Here is a 23,506-nt window from a genome sequence, read left to right on the forward strand (position 1 = left end):
AAACTACCTCAGAGATGAAACTGACATCCAGAATATATAAAGAACAGAAAAAATTAAACACCCTGAACCACAAAACTGCCACTTAATAACTGGGTTGATGAACAGATAGTCCTTAAAAGATGAAACAAAAAAGCCAAGTTATGCATATTTTAAATGTTTAGTATCCTTAACAATCATAAGGCAAATATAAATTAAAATCACTTTGATATTCCATATCACCCCCGTCAATTTGGCTATGACAAGCACAACAAAGACCAAGAAGATTATGAAGAAAGAAGAATCCTTTAATCGCTGTTGGTGGGTGTGTAAACTGTTGAAGCAAATATGGAGGTTCCTGCAAAAAATTAAAAGTAGAACTACCATATGACTAAACTGAACCATTCTTCGGTATACTCAAAGACTATGTGTACTACCACAGATAAACGTACACTCACGGTCACTGCTGCCGCACTATTCACAATATCTAGAAAATGGATTTTCATCCACAGATGCCTGCATAGTGAAATGTAGCCTGCTAAGGAAAATAAATGAAATTTTAGGGTTTCTGGAAAGTAGAAGGCCCTCTAGTCTCAGAAAGACAAAATTCACACGTTTCGCCTCATAAGAAAACCCTAACTTTTCATGCTTACACACACACACACACACACACACACACACACACACACACACATGTAGATGATCAGCTGTGGGGCGTGGTGTGCACTGTGACACCAGGCAGGCAGCCGTGAGAGGGCAACAAGAAGGAGAAGCAACGCGAAAGTGACGTAATGCAAAAGGTCACATGTGACGGGAAAACTGATAGGAGGCTGTTAGGGGTGCAACACGTCAGAATGGAGGGATAGAGAGGATGGGGAGAGAGATGACAATGCAAATTTCATTTGGAAAATGCCTAAACGAAACCCAATTCTTTGTAAGCTAACGAAAACTAGAAAGAAAGAAAGAAAGAAAGAAAGAAAGAAAGAAAGAAAGAAAGAAAGAAAGAAAGAAAGAAAGAAAGAAAGAAAGGAGGGAGGGAGGGAGGGAGGGAAGGAGGAAGGAAGGAAGGAAGGAAGGAAGGAAGGAAGGAAGGAAGGAAGAAGGAAAGAAAGAAACTGCTTTGATACTGAAAACCAGGGCAGAGCTCATTGGTAGAGATCTCAGAGCAAGCTGTGCATACGTCTTGTGCAACAGCCTAATTTCCACAGCGGATGATGTCACCACAACTGTCCTATAAATGGAGCAAAGCTTCAGGTGCACCCAAGCAATTTATCTGCACCAATACCCAGGACTACAGGAATGGCTGTCTCAGTTCTACGACTGACAGTTGTCCTGGGACTGTGTGCCCTAATCCTGACAAGCCAGGCAGGTAAGTGTTTCTGATCACAGCCCAGAAACTCCAGAAACTCTGCCTTAGTTAGCAATGCTGGGTGGAAGCTGGCTCAGAACATAAAGGGGGAGGGATATTTGGCATCACAGAAAGAACACTGGGGCTGGGAGGTTGGAAACACATCTAATACAGAAAGCAGTTTTATTAAACTTGATTCTGATTGTATCAACCAACTATAGTAAATGTATGGTGTTTGGAATGAGTCTCTTTTCTTATATTCTTAAGATATGAAGTGACACTATGACATTATAAATTCATTGAGAAGTGTCTGTGGAATGTTTTAGTGATTATGATTAATAATATTCAATGACAAAGATAATTTCCAGAAGCACTCTATAGTGGTTCTACTGCTAAATAGAAATTTAAATTGAGGCATGATATCTAATACTTCTAGATGTGACACAAATAAGGAACATTAATTGCTAGCAGTCACACAAATAGGTCATAAAATTTAAATAAAAGAGACAACAGCTTGGAGTAGTGCCTGGCCAAGAAAATCACTGAATAAATACTAAATGTTCTTGTTATCATGTATAAATAAATTATTTTCAGGCTTGAGGACAGTTTTACTAGAGTTTAAAAGAAAAACACCCCAGACAGTTTGTTTGTCTCAATGTGTATGTGTGAGTTTGTATAGAATGCTCTTTGCCAGTGTGGAGATCAGATACATGGTGTCAGGACAGGGAGGCGGCTTAAGCAAAGGAGCTAAAAAGGCCTAAAGTACCAGAAAAACCCAAAGTGACTGGGAAAGGTGCATGCTTAATATAGAGACAGAATAAGATCAAAGTTACAGTTTTTGAGTACTTCAGGCAATCTGGCTGTCTCACCAAGCTGCCTGGGTATAACTTGGTAAGCTACTGTGCCAAGGATTTGGAATTCTGGGAGGAAAAAAGTACAATGTTTCATTAAAGCAAAACTTATTCCAGACATCTCTTTGGCATGGATTAAGGGAAACTCATCTTCCTTCTTTGTAAGGGGTGGTCCCTTAGCCAGATGACCTACACGGTACTAGTGAAATGTTAGGTCTCCACCCAGGCCAGAAATTCTATCCTCTTGACCTTCGTTGCTACTCTAACATGATTCATTAACCTTAGAACCATTTAGGAACCATGTCAGGCAGAGACCCCAAAACATTTCTGGCATCTTTGGCCTCTGGTAAAGACAAGGTTGCTAAGAGACACAAATTCATTTGTTTTTAGCAGAGAAAGAATTGAGTACTTTCAGGTTTTTTTAAAACTTAAACTGCTTAGGTGATTTCTACCTCCTGTTCACGCTCTAGGAGACTCTAAATTCCTTCATGCAATTACTATGGCAATGGCCAGCATGGCTTCATATAGCTGAAAGAGGTTGTTGGGTACCACAGTTCAGGAACCAGTTCAGTGGGTCTATCTAAAAGGCCCCAAATGAGCATTGGCAATTTCGATAAAGCCATGTTTAGAGAGGTAAGGAAGTCCTTAACTAGTGCCCAGAAAAACGTATGAAAGAGAAGACAAAGTTAATTAGCATTGCTGGCCCTAGCAAAGAATCAGGGGAAGCTAAAGCAGAGGATGCTTTTAGAATACCCAAATCAAAGCCCACTAGAATATCTTGATGGGCTCACTAGAGCATGCATCCAATTGGTCTGGTTCTTGTTTTACTCTTGACTTTTGGCCTCTGGATTAGACTAAAGCGGATGAACTCAGGCTATGCTTTCAGTAGCTGTTTCAGTGACTATAAGGACAGTGTGGGATTCTTCCAAGATGACTTCCAGAGTGGGAGAGAAAAAGAAGAAGTTTAATCATCCTGTGCTTTTTAATGGAAAACAACAGTGGAGTGGTCTCATCTCTCTTGACTGCAAGGAGACAGTTCAGTGCTAAAATGGAGCCAACATCCTGATGTCTTCTATCTTGGGTAACATTTTCCATACCAAGGAGAAAAGTATTAGTGAGACATGGTTGTCTGAATACCATCTCATATGTACTGAAGTTTAATGTCTGCGAGTGTGATTCCGTGGACAGTTAACTAACATAGGTCTTTACCTTTTCTGTACTTTCTTGTCAGATGTATAAAACCATGCAGATGCTCACAATTAATCATTTTCATTTTTTTCAAGACCAGTTGATGTTATGATCCTCAGGGATTGAAAGAAATCCCTGGCTTCTTTGGTCTTCCTTTTACCATTAACACTCAAGGGACACACATGTATCCCTAGTCATGGATGATGAAGGACAAGGTGTATGAGTCCTATAGTCACCATGCTTTCTTCTCTTACTTTCACACAGCCTTCTGGTCCCCAAATATTATCAATTTCTCCATCCAATATGATAAAAATTTTGTATCTTAAAACATTACCCAGGGAGAAAACTTGCACAAGATTTGTAAAAATCATTGTTCATAAAATTAATAGGTGATATAAAACTGGCAGAAATTATTTGTCCTTTATCTTCTGTTTAATCTCAAAAATAAAGTTCAGGTTGTATACCTTTCCTGCAAAGAGCACACAGTTTCTTCCACAGAATACTGTAAAAATCTAGATATCAGACATACATGACCTGGGGTTATATTTCTATCACCTGGTAATTCTTTCTCTTTCAAACAGCTTTGAAATCTCTGTCTACCTCTACTTCTTCAATTTTAAATTGGCTTAGTAATTTTCTTACCACATGGAATTGTGAAGATAAACTGATACAGAACATGGGGACTACCAATGAAGATTTTTATCTCCTTTATATTACCATTGGCAAAGAAATCACGTGAAAACAATGGAGTCCTTTATTACATGGACAGCTAGCTTTTCTATGTCTCAAACCTGATACTGACATTAGTGTAATGCAATGTAGCTGTAGATAAGAGCATCTATTGGTATTGGTGACTACATTAAATGTCCTGGAGCTTTCATACAGTAGCCGATGGAAGTAGAAGCAGAGATTCACAGCTAAGCACTGAGCAGAACTCCTTGAATCTAGTTGTGGAGAGGGAGGAGTGATGAGCAAAGGGGAAACCCACAGAAACCGCTGACCTGAACAAGTGGGAGCTCAGAGACCCCACTCTGACAGCTGGGGAACCTGCATAAGACTGAACCAGGCCCCCTGAATGTAGGTGCCAGTTGGGGGGCTTGGGCAGTCTATGGGGCTGCTCGCAGTGGAACCAGTATTTATCCCTAGTATGTGAATGGGCTTTTTGGAGCCCATTCCCTATGGAAGGATACTCTCTCAGCCTAGATATGGAGGGAGGGCCTATGCCCTGCCCCAAATGATGTGACAGGCTTTGATGAACCCCGTAGGTGGCCTCACTCTCTGAGGAGTGGATGTGTGGTGAGATGTGGAGATGTTGGGGGGAATGGGAGGATGGGAGTAAGAGCAAACTGGGATTGGTATGTGAAATAAGATTGTTTCAATTTAAATAAAAAAGATTGTCTTGGTCCTCTTCAGAGAAGCCTCTACTTTTAGTGGATGACGATTAACACAGATACACTCTCCACACACACAATTGTCATCATGCAGAGAACAAGACTGTGGAGTGCTCAGCCCCAAACCAGATATTCCTATCACACCATTCTTCTCTAAGGCTCAGAGAGCTTCATGAAAAAGTCCTTGGAAGGATAGTAAAAGCCCGAAGTAGTTGATAACATAAAGAAACCATTGTTTTCCAGACACACCAGGGTAGATACACAGCAGCTTGTTTCAGCATGCACAAGACCTTCACAATTCCAACAAAATAAAATCTCAGCTTAAATAAGGTTGATTTTTAAATAGACATATTGTTAATTTTTGAAATATAATTTTGGACTTTTCATCTATACTGTTTAATGCAGTTCAAGCCGATAAATCTTTCTGCAATGATGGGGAAAGGCAGGGAGTGTCTGGACATGAAACCCACCACTAGCTGAGGAACTCTTGGCATTTGATAGCTACTGAGAGAAGTCACTTTTCTTTAACACCTCACCCTGATAGGCTGACAGACACTAGAACAGATACAAGTTAAAAACTAGCTAGGAAACACAAACTGAACTTGATGGAGAGAGAATAAAGGAAATAGAAGTAATCTCAAAGTTGGATGGGAAGGGATGGGAGCATGGGAAGGTTGGTAAATGGGGGGAGCTGGATTGAACACGCTCAAAATACACTGCATGAAATTCTCAAGGAGTAAAAGTCTTACAAAAAAAGGAAAGTTACCTCTGTGTTGTTTTCTTGTTAACCAAATGTAGCCAATATCTACCTAAATGTCTGTTACTCATTTGCTTTTAGTAATAATGAGATAATGTTGTAAAGACGTCAGCCAGACAGGCACTGGATGCTCAGCAACAGGAAGATATAACTAATGAGTTGGAACCAGGTGGATACCAAAGAGCTCAACAGCTCCCACATGAGAAACAGATTTACCATTTTAGTTGCTAACAACGGCATCTGAGAATCTTTCCTGTTTATTTTTTGTTTTCAGATGATAAACCAAAGGAAGATGACAATTCAGATGAGAAATCAGATAACAAGCCAGAAGACTCCAGTAAAAAACCAGAGCCAGAGTTCCCAAAATTCTTAAGCCTCTTGGGTTCTGAGATCATAGAGAATGCAGTAGATTTCATCCTTCGGTCAATGTCCAGGGGGTCGTAAGTACTGAGATTCACCTCGCTTTTGCCAGCTTCACTGTAGATAATAACTGCATTCATGAAACCAAATGAAATGCAACTAATGCATGCATTCCTCTTGGAAAAAAGTGTTACCTTAAGTACAGTTTACATATGAATGAATTGCCCTGAATTCTAGAGTGAGAGTAGATCCTTCAGGCAATATTTTAAAATCTCAGGGTCATTAATAGGAGGGCAAACGGACTCTGAAACGAGAAATGGAAGACAAGCTGTGCCCTTGATAACGAAAGTGAGGAGTCCTGTGTTTGGTTTCTAGTTTGAGTACCTCAGGAGGTCTAGTTGAAGTAGCTGATCATCTCTCTTCAGACATAATGTGCAGAACTCCCAGGAGTAGCACACTGGCCACCAGGAAGGATGATGCAACGCAGAGTCTTTCTAATATTCCCAGTCTGCTTCTTATTACCCCTTAGATTTGACATACCTGAGATTTGACATCACCTCTCATTATTCTTCATACATTTCAGTCTGTACCCCCTGAAAGTTGCTGATTTTAATTCATTTTTATCTAGAAACCTAAGTGGAGTTTTACAAAACTCTGATTAATTACCTACCAGTTTCACGACACAGTGGATAATTATGCTTGAGTTAGTCTTTCTGCATTCCATAGCATAGCTTATCAAAGTCAGGGCTAGCAGTACCGTTTTTCATAAGCTTTCTGGGTAAATCTTATACGAAAGCCACACCTAACCAGGTGCTCAGCTGTGGAGCTGAGTCCTAAAGTTATACCAAACCTTGAAGTTCTGTTCATGTTTACATCACTTCTTAAATTCAATCAAGAACAAATAAAACATTTTTATAAAGGAGTAGTTGGTTCTCTTCTTTTAGTCTTTGATATGCTTAAAATCTATATGTTTATTTATATACGGTTCTGCTTATGAACCTTCTCCACAAATTATTAAAACTCAAAGTTGATATATTTTGTTGTTTCATTTCCTTTTGGGTAATTTTTATTTACATATGTTGTCTCCTCATGATTATTAGTAAAGACAAGAAGGAAAGTCATAAGAAATGAATAAGTAAAACATTTGATCTATGCAAAATACAAAACAGCTAATAATGTCATCTACACAGCTTAGCAAATCAAGGAGACAAAATAATTACTTCCCCTCCACTAGGGAAGTCCCTTTATATAATATGTCAAATACACCATTGTACTGTCCTGAAAGTTTACTATGCGTTGCGTTAAGGACTTGGAGATTCTGAGCTCAGGGGCCCTGGGCAGTAGATCAGTGTTTACCCCTGGCATACAAAAGGACTTCATGTGTCCATAACACAAAGAGGGATGCTCTCTCAGCCTGGACTCTTAGGGGAGTGCTTGGACCCTACCCTGAATGAAATGACAGACTCTGGATATCCCCTATGTGGAAGGAAGTGGGGATAGGGTGGGAGGCTGGGGGAGATGGTGGAGGGGTACTGGGATTGACATGTGAAGCAAGCTATTTAAAATTAAAGTGATAAGAAAGAAAAAGTTAAAAAAAAGAAATGTTACCTCCTTGTCTATATTTCTCTACATCATATTCAGAGCAGAGTTCTGCTTTGAGATACTAGAACTTTGGATGAGGTCTGGCATGCTGCCTTAGGGCTGCCTTCTACCTTCAATGCACAGTGTACTTCTTACTGCTTGGTTCTGGAGCTCACTCATCTTCATACTCCTCAAAAAACAATTCTGTTATCCTCTTATTACTATGCTCTCCCTCCCTGCTCACTGTTCTCTGTCATTTTGCTTTTAGAAGGTGTAATATTATTTGCAATATTCTAAAACTATTTGTTTGTACTCATGTAGCTTAATGAAACACAGAAACAAGATAGGTCTATCTAGTACAAATATAATATCAGAGCATCTTTCCCATGGTGTCAGACAATTAGTAAATAATTATCCATTTGATGAAATAGTTAAAGAAAATAACTTAGAGATTGTACCTAAAGCCCATGTATTTTAAATCAACTATGGAAACCTAAGGGGTTTTGTTCAAAAGCAAATATCCCTTGTTCAAGTGAACAAATATAGTTAAGGGTGGAGTCAGGATGTCAAGCATACTACAGAAGTTCATTCCCAGATGAAGACCACAGGTGTTGTTGGAGGTGTTGCATGAGAGGAGGCTTCCAAAAAAAAAGCTTTGCTAGGATCTTAATGAGTGAAAAGTTAGGATGTAAACTGTGAAGGATAAGATCTTATATGCAAATTCCTTCTTTAAAAGTCTTTAGTCTTTATGGCTAGATAACATAAGTTAATACAAAGACAACTACAAATGACCAGCAAGATAAATTCTATCTGCATATCATAGAGTATTTCCAGAGTAGGCAATGGGGCCAGCACCCACTGGAAAGCTCTTAGGGGAAAATGTAAACTATAATTTAGATAGTTAAAAATAGATAAAATGTAGATATATACAAATTTGTTCATGTCATCATCAAAAATAAAAAAACCCACAAAGCTGCTCACTCACTACCATTCCTGAAACTCTTCCATGAATTTCCACCAATCACACAGCAAAGCACATGCCTATGACTGATGGTAAAGGTCTGTCCTAGATGTCCTTGTATTTCCTGTTATCTCCACCATCCATCTCACCAGATACCTCAGCCTGACACACAGATGATATGTGTAGGAACCCTCAATGACTTTGCATAAGCTTTTCCTTCCTCTGCCAACAGTTTAGTCTGCAGTCTACCATTCTTTATCTGTTCAACAAACTTAATTATTTTCTAAGGCCCAGTTCAAAAACAAGCTCTGAGAAGTTACAGATTCCTACAATTTTGGGGTTACAAAATTCAGGATCTTTTTGTTTTGTTTTGCAGCTTGGAATCCACAATACTTTGTATTGTCGATACAAAGCAACTGATATCATCCTTAGTGGAGTAAGGGATGGTTTATTCTGGAGACACTTTGAGTGACCATGGCCAAGGAGCACAGATTTAGGTTACCCCAAATTCCATGTTCCCACATGAAGGCAGTTTCATGAAGTTTTTGTAATGTTACAGGACAGAGAAAGTCATAAATCAAGACAAGTTTAAAAACGTTGAGGTGTAAGTCACAGAGGCAGGTACATTGAGATGGATAAATCTATTTTATGGGCTCAAAATGCTATCTGATGATATTCTTAGCTTTTGGATTAGTAGAAACTAGTGGTCTTCTAAATTAAAAGATTCCAAAAGGCTTTAATCTACTGTCACAAGATAATAGTTCTCATGTGGGGTGGGTGGGGAAATGGGTAATGGTATGTAATGACTGTTCTAGAAGGTGAGACCTAGCTCAAGATAACGTAATTAGCCTCTGGAATGGCAATATTCCAATCTCTTCACAATTCTGATCAGCCAGCCAGTCTCTGTAGACACAGATTCCTTTAGGGAGCTTTCATTCACAGCCAAAATGCAGCTTCTTGCTGGGAGTTCTCCATTCTAAATATGAATCTGTAAAATAGTGTTCCCATATTTGTTTTAAATGACCTGTCCCTGAACACATTCCTGTTCTCCATTAGGCTGCAGTTTATTCAAAAACCAGGTATTTGCATCAAACTATATTTGCATCATCTTTCATTATCTCAAAACCTACCCTGCTTCCCTGCCTATGAACTATAGAGGGTAGTGTGTATGGAATTTAGTCATCACTCTAGAGAATTCAGCTTTGAACTTTGCAGTCTATCAGCCATTTGTTGTGAAAATGTGGTTTCATATTTTTTGTTGAGTTTTTTTCACCTGTAAAAGAATTATAAAAGTTAGTAAAACAAACATACTCAGATTCGTATTGTATGTTAGATCCCATTTTAAGTGCTAGCATTATACATATGTGTGTATGCATAGATAGCACACACACATATATATGCATAGCTATCACTATATATATACATATATATACACATACATACATAATGCTTGCTGCTTAGAGGATTTTATTAAAGGATCACTAACTAATAGGTTTGTTACTGAATTCAGAGGTAATCATGCCCAAATATCTTGACAGCTATAAACTATTGTGAAAATCTTAGGTCTTACTTTACTTTCATATAGGAAAATCAGGAAAATAAAATTAAACCTCAACTATGAGAAGGTTTGTCCTAGGCACAGCAGTACAGGTTTGTAACCCAGATTACTTGAGAGACCGAGGCTGAAGAGTCACACATGTGAAGCTAGCTAGGGAACAAGTGAGACTCAATTTCAAAAATATAGTAAAAGTGAAAGCTTCAAATGTAAAGAAATTAAGAAAGAAAAGGCAAAATGAGACAGTGTGGTAATGAGATCATGCTGACGTTCTCATAAATTTGCATAACTCCTGCTTATTTTTTTCTTCTTCTTCTTCTCTTTCTCAAGAAGTTTTATGGAACTTGATGAGGACCCTGGACAGCCACCTTCAAAAGTGACACCCTAAGGTGATTTAACTTATACTTTGCAGGTAAAATAATAGCATTTTAGACACAGAATACAGGGGTTTGGGTAATTACATTCATTGATTTTCCAGGATTTCATACATAATTATAACCAGAAAGGTAGGTATTTTTTCTGTTCCTTCTTTGTCCTAATTGTAGTTTGTTTCTAGAATTACACTGAAATGTCTATATTGTTATCATCTTACTTGTCAACTTACTGGGAGGTTCTTAAGGGAGAAGTGTGGCATGAAACAATGAGCTATGGGGATGAAAAAGTCTGATCCCCGCTACAGTTCTCCTCAGAACCTGCTATTAGATTTCTGTCCCCTTGACAAAAGCCTGACATAATCAGGCTATAAAGAGTAGTCATTCATTTTGGCTCTCAGTTTTCAAGATTTCACTCTCCAGTGCACTGGTGTCACTGCTTTGGGACAATAGTTAGGGGATACATCATAGCAGGGGTCGGTGAAGCCCTCAGCTCATGGCCAAGAAGAGAATGAGAGGCAAACCAGAGTTGCTGAAGATTTTCTTCCTCCCCCAATAGCACTGAGCTAGTGATCAAGTCTTTCACACTTGGGCCTTTGGGAGAGCATTCCACATCCTAACTCTAGCCTGCTTTGTACAAGCCCACCTGTGAAATATGAGGGCAGTGCACACTTAAACAGTAAAAAAAATCTTAAGCACTCACGAAATCATGCAGTTAGTCAGTCATGGGAGGAGACGAATTTGCTGTGGTCAGTCCATGGAGAAAACACCGGCAATTTCTCTGCCACACATAGACACGTGTGCAAGCCATGTGGTTTGAATTCCCAGAACACACATTCTTTTCTTTATTCAATTATCTCCTGAGAACTTGGGTTGCGATATAAAAACAAACATTTAGGAGATGGAAAAGCAGTATCAGTACCTGACTTGAAATGAGCTACAGATTCATTTTAAGTGCTGGATACATACCTAATTTATAGTCTCTGTAGAAGATAAACATCATTTCTTAAGTTTCACAAATGAAAAAAGGAAGGTATGGGAACAATTGTTGATATGACCACATCAATAAGGAAGGAGGAAGAGACTGGTATTGAGTCCCATGCCAGGATATGCGTCCTATATCTAAGCCATCTATCACCACTAGAGAGCAGAGAATGGCATATGAGGAAGCAGCTGAGAGTAATGATTAAGCCAAGATGCTTGCTTAAATGAAATGCTTCCCTTTTGGTTAGTTGATTTGCTTTATGTACACCTCCAGAAATCACGGCCTTTCCCAACATCTGTTGTTATCTGGGCTGGGAAAGTTCCTTTTCTCTACTGGCTCCATTTCATAATTTAGGTGTGGCCAATGTGAGCTCAGAAAGCCACTATTACATTGTGCCAGAACACAGCCTACTCTTTCATGAACTTTGAAGGATGGAAATAAGGCCTGCACATTGTAATCAAGATAGGCCCTACACACATAATCCCAACTCTTGCTCAAAGCAAGATACACTTCCAAAAACATTCACTTGTGGGTTCATGTTTCCACCTTCTCCTTGGGAAAGAGTTTTCCTCTTGTTTCAAGTGTCCTAATACCTTGTCTTCATTCAGAATGCTGCTATACACCCGTAATCATTTGTGCCCATGTCCCAAATCCTTGCAGGGCCAACCTAGGCTTCAGTGTAGGAGGAATCAAGTAGGTGAGGCATTACGGAGGAGTAAAAGATCCGTTGGCAGCAAAATGGTACAAGCTCGGCCTATACCGTGGACACCTGCTGTCTGTGCCTCCACTGATGAGGGCCTCCACCTCCTGAAACCTCATTTCTCTCCTTTTGAATTTGAAACACTAGAGGAATGTAGTGATTCCAGAATGGAATAGGAGGATTTTGTTTTTTTAGCTACCCACTAAAAAAGTCTTGAAAAAATAGATTTCTGAATGAACCCTAGATGCCTTAAGAATTCATGAAAAATAGTTGAATATGGAGTTGTAAAAAATGAATAAATAAATACAATTTGGATAAGGAGTATCTCTTTAAATGACCAGGACATGGTCACTTATGGATAGCTCTTAATGGGTAAGTTGAGAAGTTTTGGTTCTATGGTAACTGTCTGATCTAATCAAAAGCAAGTCATCACTTTACAATTAAGTGATTCACAGCAATGTCTCTTTCTCCAGCTCAGAAAGTGTGAACAGACTTCTATTTATTTCTTAAACTAAGATATATAGATTAATGTGGCTGGAGCATTATTTCAAAAGTCTGCGTGACTACTGTTCTTGAAAGGGCCTGTTTGCTTCCAAGATCCCATGTGGAGTCTCTCATAAGTGCATGAATCCAGCTACAGGGCAGCCAAGAAATTTAGTCTCCCTGAATATATGCATGCAAACACACAGACATTCACAGGCATATAAAAAGAATTAAAGTAAATCTTTTAAAAATATACACAATTGAAGATAATTGATAGAGAATCCATAGGTGTCCTGCATTTCTTTAAGCAATGTGGTTTTTCTTTGTACTATGTATCACCTTTAATCACACACTCCTTTAATAAGTATTTAATCTATTCCAATTACATGTTAACTTTGTCAGTGTTGCCAATAGAAAGCTTGTCATCTGAGCTATCATTGAGCTGAGTGTACCCTGAGAACATGCAGGTAAATTACAGGTACCTATGGGAGGGCTTGGCAAATGTCTTGGGCAACAGGGAACCCCTGCAGGATGGGTAAGCATGACAAATGCTTTACAAAGAAGATTAACTGTGTGAGGTCTACACACAGTATCAGGGAATGAAGAGAGATCAGTTCAGAGATCAGAAAATAAAGGCATTCCAGCAGTTGAACACCTGATTAATATGAAATCCTCTCAACCTCAGCTCCCCTACACTGATGTGACTTCTACTAGGCATAGGGTTTCCAAAAACGCTGAACTCTTACTGTCCTGAATTATTTGAAGCCACTTGGATTCAATTTGTTCCCTCTTTTATCTTAAGTCACTTGACATATTTGGCTATAAACTACCTTTTCTCCTCCCCCCCCCCAAAAAAAGAGATAAACCTCATTAGCTAACTAGTCAACTAAGATCTTCGGCATAAACAGTGAAAAAGAATGTCCTTTACTAATTTTTTATTTCTATGCCCATTACTTTTGTTAAGAAAATCTGTATTTTGGACACACAAAGTCTTGTGCTTAGATTTACTATGTAATACCTAAAAATAAGTAAATTAATTGAAAAGTTCTGATGCAGCTGATGACCACAATTAAAGTTGGGCACACTATGGCCTCTCCTAGGACCTTTTGGTCTCCTCCAATCACAAAATGTATGTGACTACTGTGTCTTTTCCATTTATCAAGTGTCCAGGTCATCATGACAATGTCTTTGTTCATCCTTAAGTTTGTTCCGCTTGCATTCCATACTTGCCTTTGTCACTGAGTAGTTGCTTACATACCTTTTTTTGTTTGTTTCTGTTACTTTACATATATTCTCAAACCTGTTTGACAGTTGAATCCTCTCATGCTTTAAAGTGCAGAAGCATTAACATTTTAAAGAAAAGGTAGAAAGTCTTCACTCTATTTGTTAAGGCAAAATGTCAATTCTCCACCTCTCTCTACTTATGTTTTGAAGGCCACGCCCATCTGGCAGCTGGACAAAGCAAGGACAGCCAGATCCTGATCATCCAGTTCTGTTTCACAAAGTCATCCAGAACCAGAGACCTCAAGGCAGCTCCCAGCAAGTCACCAGGAACGGATCCCCACTTTCAGACAAATGCAATCCATTTGAGCTCTTTGACCTTACATTCCTCTTTCTACAAAGTTCGAAAAAAGTATCCTCTTGGAATTATAGAATTACATATTTGGGGTTCCTGGCAATTTTCTCTGGAGTGTTTAATGAAGCAAAAAAATGAGATTATACAGTACATATACATATGTACATAAGCAAACTCAAGGCTTCTTCGTATGTACAATATAAGTATTATGGTAACATATTCTAAAGGACCAAGTAAAATATTTAAAATAAAAAAGACAAGGAGTTGTAGACAGAGGATTTTAATCTTGCTCCAAAAACTAATTTCTTAATTTCTAAAGATATATGACGTTTCACTGTTTTACACATTTTTAAAAAAAAGTTTTTCTTTAAAAATATCTGAGCCTCATGCCCTGTGTCAGTGAACTCAGCATTGATTCACTGATTTTCCTCTATTCATCCAAGTGTCTCTTTCTCCTCCATGGCCATTATTCTCCTTCTAGAATGTCAAGGTGTTGAGGAGGGAGAGTGTCTAAATTGCTGAGTGCAGCCCCTTCACACGACCACTTCAGTGCACAGAGCTGAGCCTTGAGTAGCCACAGCCCCACTTGACAGACACATGCTCCCCCACCTACTTAGTATGTTCAGGAGAGCAAGACTGAAGTCATGGAGCAAGGTGACCACGGCAGCCCCGGAGTCTAGAAAACGCACCCACTCTGATTCTACTGTTCAGTTCACCAGATTTGCCCCTGGGTCCCGTCCTTCTCAAGCAGTGTTCCTGTTCCCAATGCCACCTTGAATGCAGCCATGGTGTTTCCATAGCTATTACTTATCTATTTTGCTGTTTTTATTTATCTGTGATAGGTTCTCATACAGCACAAAGAACTGTCAATGATATAGATGGACAAACCAAGATTGAATACTGAACCAGTGGGAAATGAAAATGAACGTTGAATTTTACAGTGAATTGGGATGACCTTCTCTTTGCATTTTTTTGGAGAATGATGTCAGTTTTAAATGTCACAGCCTTCCTAACCAAGTTACCTAAAATTTCTATTAAACTCAGCATCCGACAATTAGAATGCCTCTCTGTACCAATCGTGCTAAAATCTATTTTCAGGGCTTTATGGGTCTTTGGGGGGAGGCATTGTTTGTAGTACTGTGGGTTAAACCCAGAGTCTTTTACATGCTGTGCACGTGTTCTGTCTCTAAGCAAGATAGAGACAGAGATGACACAGAGACAGGTAGACAAATAGAGACAGGGAAAATAGGGGGGAGGAGAAGAGGAAAAGAGGAAGGTTGGAGAGAGAGAGAGAGAGAGAGAGAGAGAGAGAGAGAGAGAGAGAGAGAGAGAGAGAGAGAGAATGAGAGAGCATTCGCACCTATGTGGGCATCAGGAGCACCCATTGCATGGAGACCAGAGGAGAGTATATATCAGTCTTCTCTATTTCTACCATTCTCTGCTTCATTTCTTTGTGACAGGGTATGTCCTTGAACTTGGAACTTGAGTGTTTTGGTCGCTTGGCAGTCAGCAAGCTCATGTGAGTCTCTTCTTTCTACCTCCAATGCTGTGTTTACAGGCCTTGACAGGACCACACCCAGTTTGCTACTTGGGTGCTGGGATCCAAACTCAGGCCCTTACTATTGCACACCATGCACTCTTAGACACTGAGGTGTATCCTTAGTCCCCTTCAGACTTTAACTCACTAATTTGTACTTGTAAAGTAATTTTACTACAACAAATCAATGCATTACCATGTAAGCAACACACTTGTCATCCATTCTGAATCGACTCTTTCAGAGTGGGACTGAAAATAGGAACAGGTTCATTGTCGATAAAGGATTTGGAGCAGAGCTAAGCAACCGCTGTTCAAGAACTCTGGAAATTCATTTTTGTTTTGTTTTGTTATTGTTTTTGTTTTTTCAAGACAGGGTTTCTCTGTGTAGCTTTGTAGACCAGGCTGGCCTCGAACTCACAAAGATCCTCCTGCCTCTAGGCACCACCACTGCCAGGCAATTCTCAGTTCTTTACAAAAAAAATTTCTCAGCCTCTGCTGTTACCTTTTCCTTACACTCCATTAAGATCCACATGTTCAGGCATCAAATATATTCAATTTGAAAAGAAAAGCTTTTTTATATGAATAATGTTTTTCTTTTATGATCTTGTGGTCTCAAGGAAACTTCATAGTGTGATTGAAGATAGGTAGAGAGGCTCCCTGTGCCCAACTGGGTTTAAGCACAGGACTCCAAAGGCAGGAATAGAGACTGAGTGAACATCAAAGAAGCATGTGTGACTCCAGACATAGCATCTATGGCCTTGGTGGATATGATTAACACCACTTATTCTGACTTCACAAGTTCCTCCCTTCACTCCACAGTTTGTAGATCTGCATTATGCCCTTCATGTAAGTGGTGGTCAAAAGGAGAGATTCTATTTGAACAGACTTCAAATTGTACCAATTCTTTTGACCACTGGACATCCTTTTTTCCTAAGAAATGACTATGTTTCAGCATTATTTATAATATACAGAACCTGGAAGCAACCTAAATGCCCCTCAACTGAAGAGTGGATAGAGAAAACATGGTACATTTACACAATGGAGTACTACTCCATGGGGGGGAAAACAGAATTTTGAAATTTGCAGGCAAATGGATGGTACTAGAAGAAACCATCCTGAGTGAGGTAACCCAGTCACAAAAAGGCAAGCATGGTATGTACTCACTCATATATGAATTTTAGATATGGAGCAAGGGAATGCCAGCCTACAATCCTACTGCCAGAGAGTCTGGGAAACAGGGAGGACCCTATGAAAGATATGCATGGTACCCCAGAGAACAGGATCTCCTGAGCAGATTGGGAGTATGGGGGAAGAGGAGAGAGAGATGGGGGAAAAAAGAGGGAGAGAAGAGAAGGGAAGAGGAGGACATGGGAGAGCAGAAAGGTTGAGTCAGGGGAAGAATAGAGGAGAGCAGGATGAGAGATATCATAATAGAGGGAGCCAATATAGGTTCAAAGAGAGATCTGGCACTAGTGATATTTTCAGAGATCTGCAAGGATGACTTCAAGTTGCATCAAGGCTACTTTAAAGGCCCTCCCCCGATAATTATATTGATGACTACCTTATATGCCATCACAGAGTACAGAGACTGGAGTCTCCTGGAAATTTTTGGGTTTACTGCAGTCCTAACCACTAGAACTCAAAAACTTGAACGTGTGCCCACACTTTCAGAGACTTCCACCAATGGAAAGCAAAGGGAGTTACTCTAACAGTAGATTACTCTTTCTTCAATGCCTGTCAATTCTCTGGGCCTCCCAAAGTCTACTGACTGGTGAACCACAGAAGCTCAGTCTGCGACAAATAACATGCTGTTTGTTCTCTTCCTTCAAAAGAAACAAGAACAGAGGAAGAAGAAAGAAATTTGTCTGATAGCAAATGGTTCTAAGACTGTGATAGGCCCAAGGATGTAGAATGCAGTAACACTCTCCATAGGAAAGAAAAACTTGAGTTTTTATGGTCTGTTAGCACGAAAGAGGTTCAATGATATGTTTTATGTGTCTGGGACTGGATTATACACATAAAAATGATACTGATGAGGTTAGAAATGTGTGTAAAGAGCTCTACATGTCATAATTAGAAGGTTTAAATCTATTCTGCAGGTGGTCATAGCAGAAGCAAAAATTCTGCCTTGGAAAGGCAAGTTCATCGTTGTTGCAGATGCTAGATTTAGAAACACAAATCTAAGGACAGTGTAATAAAGGCCTAACTTGAGATAAGGACCATTAAAGCTACTGGATGAACTTAATGTGGCTCCAGGCATAATAGAAATTGGCATCATAGGGTTGCATTATATCACATGATCTTAGCCTTATTAAACATTACTTCATTTTCTTCATTTTGAAATTCAATTTTTAACGATAGAATAAGAAAATGATGAATCTAGAAATACCACTAGAAAAGAACGGTAGGGAATGTAGATATTTGATACATTGATAAGAGAAAGTAATGAGTATATCCTTCATGCGCTAGACTATCCATCCAATAACAGTCTCTAGAGACTGTGACCCAAAAGGAAAGTTGTCTAGTTATGATCCAGAATGAACACAGGCTGAGCCACAGATCTTTTCATTGCTTTATTCATTCTTTTCTAGACTCACTACACTTTAAGACATTCAGTCTACAAATGGTAGAATGAGATTCAGCCTTCAGGGATGTGCACATCCTTCTGTGTCCACTCACGCCTTCACTCTTTATGCCGATGTTACACCAGGTGTGACAGGGCCTCCTGGAAAATAGAAGTATAAAGATAAAATGCCAGGCCTAGCTTACATGTAATTAGCAAGTTTCAAAAATATCCACTTTCACTCTTCTACTTGACAAGTTTTTGCTGATGTTGAAGCAAAGACTCAGCATGCCTTATCAAGGATCCTGAAGTTGTCCAATCAGGTAAAGTCACAGCTTGTACTATTCAAATGTCATTGCCATAAATGTAGATATTTTACTTTTTGAAGTCTCTGGGATATGCAAATTTCATGAGTATAATCAACGAAGAAGAAATAATACACTTATAAGCAATGAGAGGGCATTTGGGTAACTAAGGCTTCTCCCATGGAAACAAGACCTCCCCCATCCAAGTTGTAATTACCAGAAGCTTCTTCACAGCCTCTGAAGCCTCTGGTCCCAGTTCATCCACACACTTCTTCAGCCCTTGCACAAGATGTTCCACAGAAATACCCAGGGTTTTCAGAAGCATCTTCAAAGGATCAAATAAGGGAATAACGTTGTCTAACGGTAAGGGTAGTTTGTCAACGGGAAGAGGGACACTGTTGATGAGGAAGGCAGTGGCTGCAGAGCAAAGGAGAACAGAGGGAAACATGGTGCATCCTTTCCTGTCTGAGACCCATCACAATCTCACTCCTGCATCCATTCATTTGTATTTTCATGAATATTCATGCCTTTGGAACTTTGCAGGCAGCAGCCCGTCTCCCTAGAACCTTCTCTCTCCAGGTAACTATAGTCCTTTCTTCCTCCTGCCGTCTGGTTTGCTTTTAAATGTTACCTCTCAGAGAAGCCCGCAGCAGCAATTATATTTGAACAGCATCTTCTCTCACTCTTTTCTCATATTTTTATTGTTATCTACAATATCATATACATGCTATTTTACATGCTTAGTCCTCTCATTTGAATAGAAACTTCACAAGACTAAGGTATTTGTGTTTGTTGATGTGCCTGATGCTCAGAATTGACTGGGGCATGTAATAAGAGAAAGTACTGAAAACTAATTCAGTATATATTAACAGGTGATTGGATAAGAAAGAAAGCACTTTGTATATATGCTGTCCACAGTCACAGTTTTCAGGCCAAAGGAGAGGTTCCATAATGTTTCTCCATTCAAGGCCAAGCATGGATGCACTAGGTTACAGTCGATGAAATCAACTCAGTTCAATGTCACACATAATTGCCACCAGTTAGAGCAGAAACAGTTCTGAGACTAAAGAAAGGAGTCACTTAGACAATGTATGTATGCATGTACACACACACACACACACACACACACACACACACACACACACACTTAGTATAGTCATCTGTCCAGAGAGGGAGAGCAAAGTGCAGAATTTCATTGGGTATGACCAATACATAGATGACAGGGTGGTGCTGTAAAACTTTATTAAAATAAGATTTTTTAAATCCTGCAGTACCATACCCATAATTATGGAACTTTTTCCAGAGGACAGTAGGGATTTATCAATGTTTTTTAATGGGACGATTGCATTTGACATTTTTGTTCTAAGGAATAGTACTCACTAGAAGTAGGAAGGGGCATGGAGGGTGAAGATAGGAAGAAATAAGAAGGGATATTTAGAGCCTTAGCAAGGTACTTATAGAAGGGACATGTAGAGAGAATGGAAAATGCACATAATTAGTTCATGATGTATTAATATGTGCACATATCATATAAAACCTATTAATTAATACAATTGACAAGATAATGATTGCAATTTGAAATAATGGTTTATAATTTTCCTGGTAAAAAGGAAGAAAATTACTTTGCATAGAAAATAAACCATAGAAAATGCATGATATATTTTTTGGAAAACCAGTGCAGATACGTAAATACATGCTAATATGTGAACATTCACATAACAATCTGTATCTTGCTAGCTAAGACCTTCCATGGTTCATTTTTTCTTTGAAAAGCTTCTTGTTTCCTGATTCGAATTATGAAACTGAGCCTGGTCCACACCCTGCCTCCATCTTCTATCACCTATTTTCCCTCTCAAACGTTCTCCTCATAGGGCGGTTCTTATTTTGACCCATGTTCCTTTCTGCTGACATATTTGTCTACAAAAGCTTTCTTTGCACACTGCACAACAATGAAATATTCAAAACGGGATAAATTTCTCATAAAAACATCCAATACAAACAATGACCTTAGGTCAGGATCCTTGTGCAGGTAACACTTGGAATCTCATGCTAATAATCTTCATACCGGTCACATTAAACATGTCTGTGAGTGTCTACACCTTTCTGAGGAACACTCTTTGAACCTTTTACCCTTGGTAAACAATGGCTATCATCAAGCATTTTTCTCAGAACCCAAACATCTCATTTTGATAGTTACAGTGGCTCCCTCTAAAAGGAGTGGCTCCGCCTGCTAAGAAGCCAGCCTCTGTACCTTATTAGAAAATGAAACACTTCAGTACACCCACTGCGCTCTGCCTGTATACCTCACTAGCGCGTGCAGCACAATAATTTCTGTAGAAGTCTCATCCCATGCCCAACTGTAAGCACCTTTACCACAGCTTTTATAGCTGATAAATGTAATTGTTTCAAGGGAATCCACCAAACAACCTGACTAATTGGAGATAATAGCAAGAATAACTTCAAAAATCTATTAGGGATTAAGAAAAACGGATGTCCATTCCCCAGTAACAGAATGGGCTTTGTGGACCCTCAGCATGAATTGGTGAATCTACTGTGCATCGGAAGTAGTACTTACATTGGTTTAGCTTGACCGATAGAGGATCTCCACTATCCTCCAACATTTACCAGCGTTTTCTGTGAATCTGAAATGCCTTTTATCATACTCCACAGCTGGTATGCCATTGTGTTATTACAATAGAAACAGAAAAGTAAAGAACTATCGATGCTCCAGATGGAGACTTACCAGAATAACCACAAATTCCGATGGTCACCAGCAGAAAGACAGATAGCAGCTTCATAGCTAGTGTCTGTGATGTTTTCCTGGACTTCGGGATGCAGTGCTAAAGTGCATCAAATCCACAGAGTCAAGAGTTCTGCTTGCCGTCACAGCAATGGATGATTACCCACACAGGTGCTAATATATGCAGCAAATACCTGACTTTCAACCACTGCCTTTTGACTCACCCCCAGCAGAGAAGAACATGAAGGGCATGCTTCCTAAGTAAACACTCTGGAGAGTTTTCTGCTTTTCATCACATCCTTGTGAGAAGCAAAGCCATACACGGAAGTAGTCTCAAGTAGTTCTTTCCCAATCCTTCACATAGAAGCCACGGCAGACGGCAAAGAATTGCTCTCCTGGAAGAACACTTAAGAAGACGTGACGGCTTTATGTCAGGACAAAGGCACACTTTCCTCCAGTTTGTTCTCTCTTTATTTAAAGTTTAGAGAATCGAATTACTTGATGCACTGCCTAGATTTCGCTTAATGACACTGCCATGTTTCTCTTGAATTTACCCACAGATCAGTAATCACATATTGGTTATGACAAAGTCACCAGATCTCTGTTACCTTTCTGGTGACCTCTAGTAATCCAAGGAGATTTCGGGGTGTGTTTATCTATCATCCTCATCTACGTCTATGTCTATGTCTATGTCTATGTCAGCATCATCTATAGCATCTTCTATAACCTCTATATCAATCTACATTCTGAGAAGCAACCCAATTCCATGACTGCCCTCACAGAACTCAGCCATGGGACATCAGAAATACCACATCAGTAAACTACACTTACTGGAATTCATTGGGGGCATTGGCTGAGCACTGAATGCAAAGAACAGGGCACAAGAGAATATTCAATAGGAGAAACAGAACAGAGTCCATGTGGTTCCTGGAATGAGCTGAGAATCCATTCGTCATATTTTACTGCCTATTTCTAACACGACAAAATGCCAAGAAGACAAAGTATGTTGTGAGATCAAACTTGTCATAACTTGCCCCCATATGAAGGTATGATATTGCTATGAAGACTTAACAAAATGCACAAAGACATATGTGTACCAAATCAAATCAAAATTAATATATAGCCTGTTACTAATTTCTATACATTGCTAAATTGTACTGTTGTCCTGTCATTAAATTCAGCTACTGATAAACTAAATGAAAAGACTAAAGCTTGTTTCTGTGCAAACTCAGTGCTGCTTTCTCTGCTATGTACTATTCTGTTTCTCAGACATATTAATACCCTCTTAGTACATAATGTGTCTACGCTGACTTCTCAAAGCTGTCTCCAGAAAGTTATGTCATCATTTCTTTTGACATACTAAATATCCAGTGTCTTTTACCAAGGCTGCCATGGGCTAGTTTGATTTAAAAATCATTGCCTTGCCCTTCTCTCTTCTGATGTAATACAATGAATTTTCTTGATAGTGATTTCTAGAGTTTCCATTTCCCTGTTTCAGGTGACATGCCAGCAGCCACTGTATGTTCTCCTTGCCTCTAGCTCCCTCCAACCAAGGTCTCATCTGTGCTTCTAATGTTCTGAACTCTTATGTAAATTGCCTTTTTAGTCCATATTTCTTATATTTAAGACATGTAGAACCCTTGCTGAGGCCAAAGACAATGACTTCACTCAAATTTCTAATTTCCAGAGGTTGGGAGCAACTCACCCATAAGTGCACTTTTTCATGTGCAAAACAAACAGTGTAGAGTCCAAACGCTTTCCCAGGGCAGGAGCTATGTCATTAAGACACTGTGAATCTCTGTTTCCCTGCCCTCGTCACTGCAGTCATGTGCTAGCTGACTAAAGGAAGTTCAGTAGATCTGGAGCCCATGGAAACTGTTCAAACTAGCCATTCTTTAACTCATTTTCTCTATTTTTCTTACCATTTCCCTTGGAAACAGCAAGAAGAGCTCTTGGCCACATTTTACATACTCATCTCTCTCTCTAAGACCTCGCTGATCCTGTGAGTTCCTAGGCCCTCCCTATGCTAGGCCATGTTCCTGTACCAGATCCAGAATCTATTTACACTGATGGTCAATCAATCTGCTGGTAAGAATATATATAAAATAAAATCTTTTTTAAAATTTATTCTTTGAGAATTCTCAAACCCTTTCTCACATGTTTGGTCTGGAAATGCTAAAACCTTTCTTTGTATCATGGATGTTCATACTAAAATCTCCTTTCTGAGGTTTAGTTATGAGTATCTTGAGAAGGTTGTTTGCTCATTTTGGATTCTAAT

The 23,506-nt window shown here is 39.3% G+C and overlaps 2 protein-coding genes and 1 long non-coding RNA gene across 4 annotated transcripts; 1 reads left to right on the forward strand and 2 right to left on the reverse strand.

Annotated features, from left to right (window-relative positions):
* The first annotated feature begins 1,200 nt into the window (after positions 1-1,200).
* On the forward strand, positions 1,201-15,140 carry CUNH5orf46 (chromosome unknown C5orf46 homolog). 2 transcript variants are annotated; one of them, XM_040741859.1, is made up of 4 exons: positions 1,201-1,345; positions 5,786-5,951; positions 10,299-10,380; positions 13,942-15,140. In XM_040741859.1, the coding sequence occupies exons 1-3, from the start codon at positions 1,276-1,278 to the stop codon at positions 10,354-10,356; spliced, it is 294 nt and encodes a 97-aa protein (XP_040597793.1). In that variant the 5' UTR covers positions 1,201-1,275; the 3' UTR covers positions 10,357-10,380; positions 13,942-15,140. The 2 variants fall into 2 exon arrangements, with proteins under 2 accessions (XP_040597793.1, XP_021082259.1); XM_021226600.2 differs by having other exon boundaries at positions 10,299-10,357.
* LOC121138877 lies at positions 8,842-12,053 on the reverse strand. The gene is made up of 2 exons (XR_005875756.1): positions 11,043-12,053; positions 8,842-9,686 (listed from the first exon to the last, which is right to left on the reverse strand). It is a non-coding gene; the product is annotated as an uncharacterized LOC121138877 (long non-coding RNA).
* A 3,040-nt stretch (positions 15,141-18,180) lies between the features above and the next one.
* Scgb3a2 (secretoglobin family 3A member 2) lies at positions 18,181-21,391 on the reverse strand. The gene is made up of 3 exons (XM_005069163.4): positions 21,232-21,391; positions 18,706-18,905; positions 18,181-18,345 (listed from the first exon to the last, which is right to left on the reverse strand). Exons 1-3 carry the CDS (start codon positions 21,284-21,286, stop codon positions 18,322-18,324), a joined length of 279 nt encoding a protein of 92 aa, XP_005069220.1. The 5' UTR covers positions 21,287-21,391; the 3' UTR covers positions 18,181-18,321.
* Positions 21,392-23,506: the final 2,115 nt, after the last annotated feature.

This window comes from Mesocricetus auratus, unplaced genomic scaffold (genome assembly GCF_017639785.1).
Source record: "Mesocricetus auratus isolate SY011 unplaced genomic scaffold, BCM_Maur_2.0 Super-Scaffold_6730, whole genome shotgun sequence".
NCBI lineage: Eukaryota > Metazoa > Chordata > Mammalia > Rodentia > Cricetidae > Mesocricetus > Mesocricetus auratus.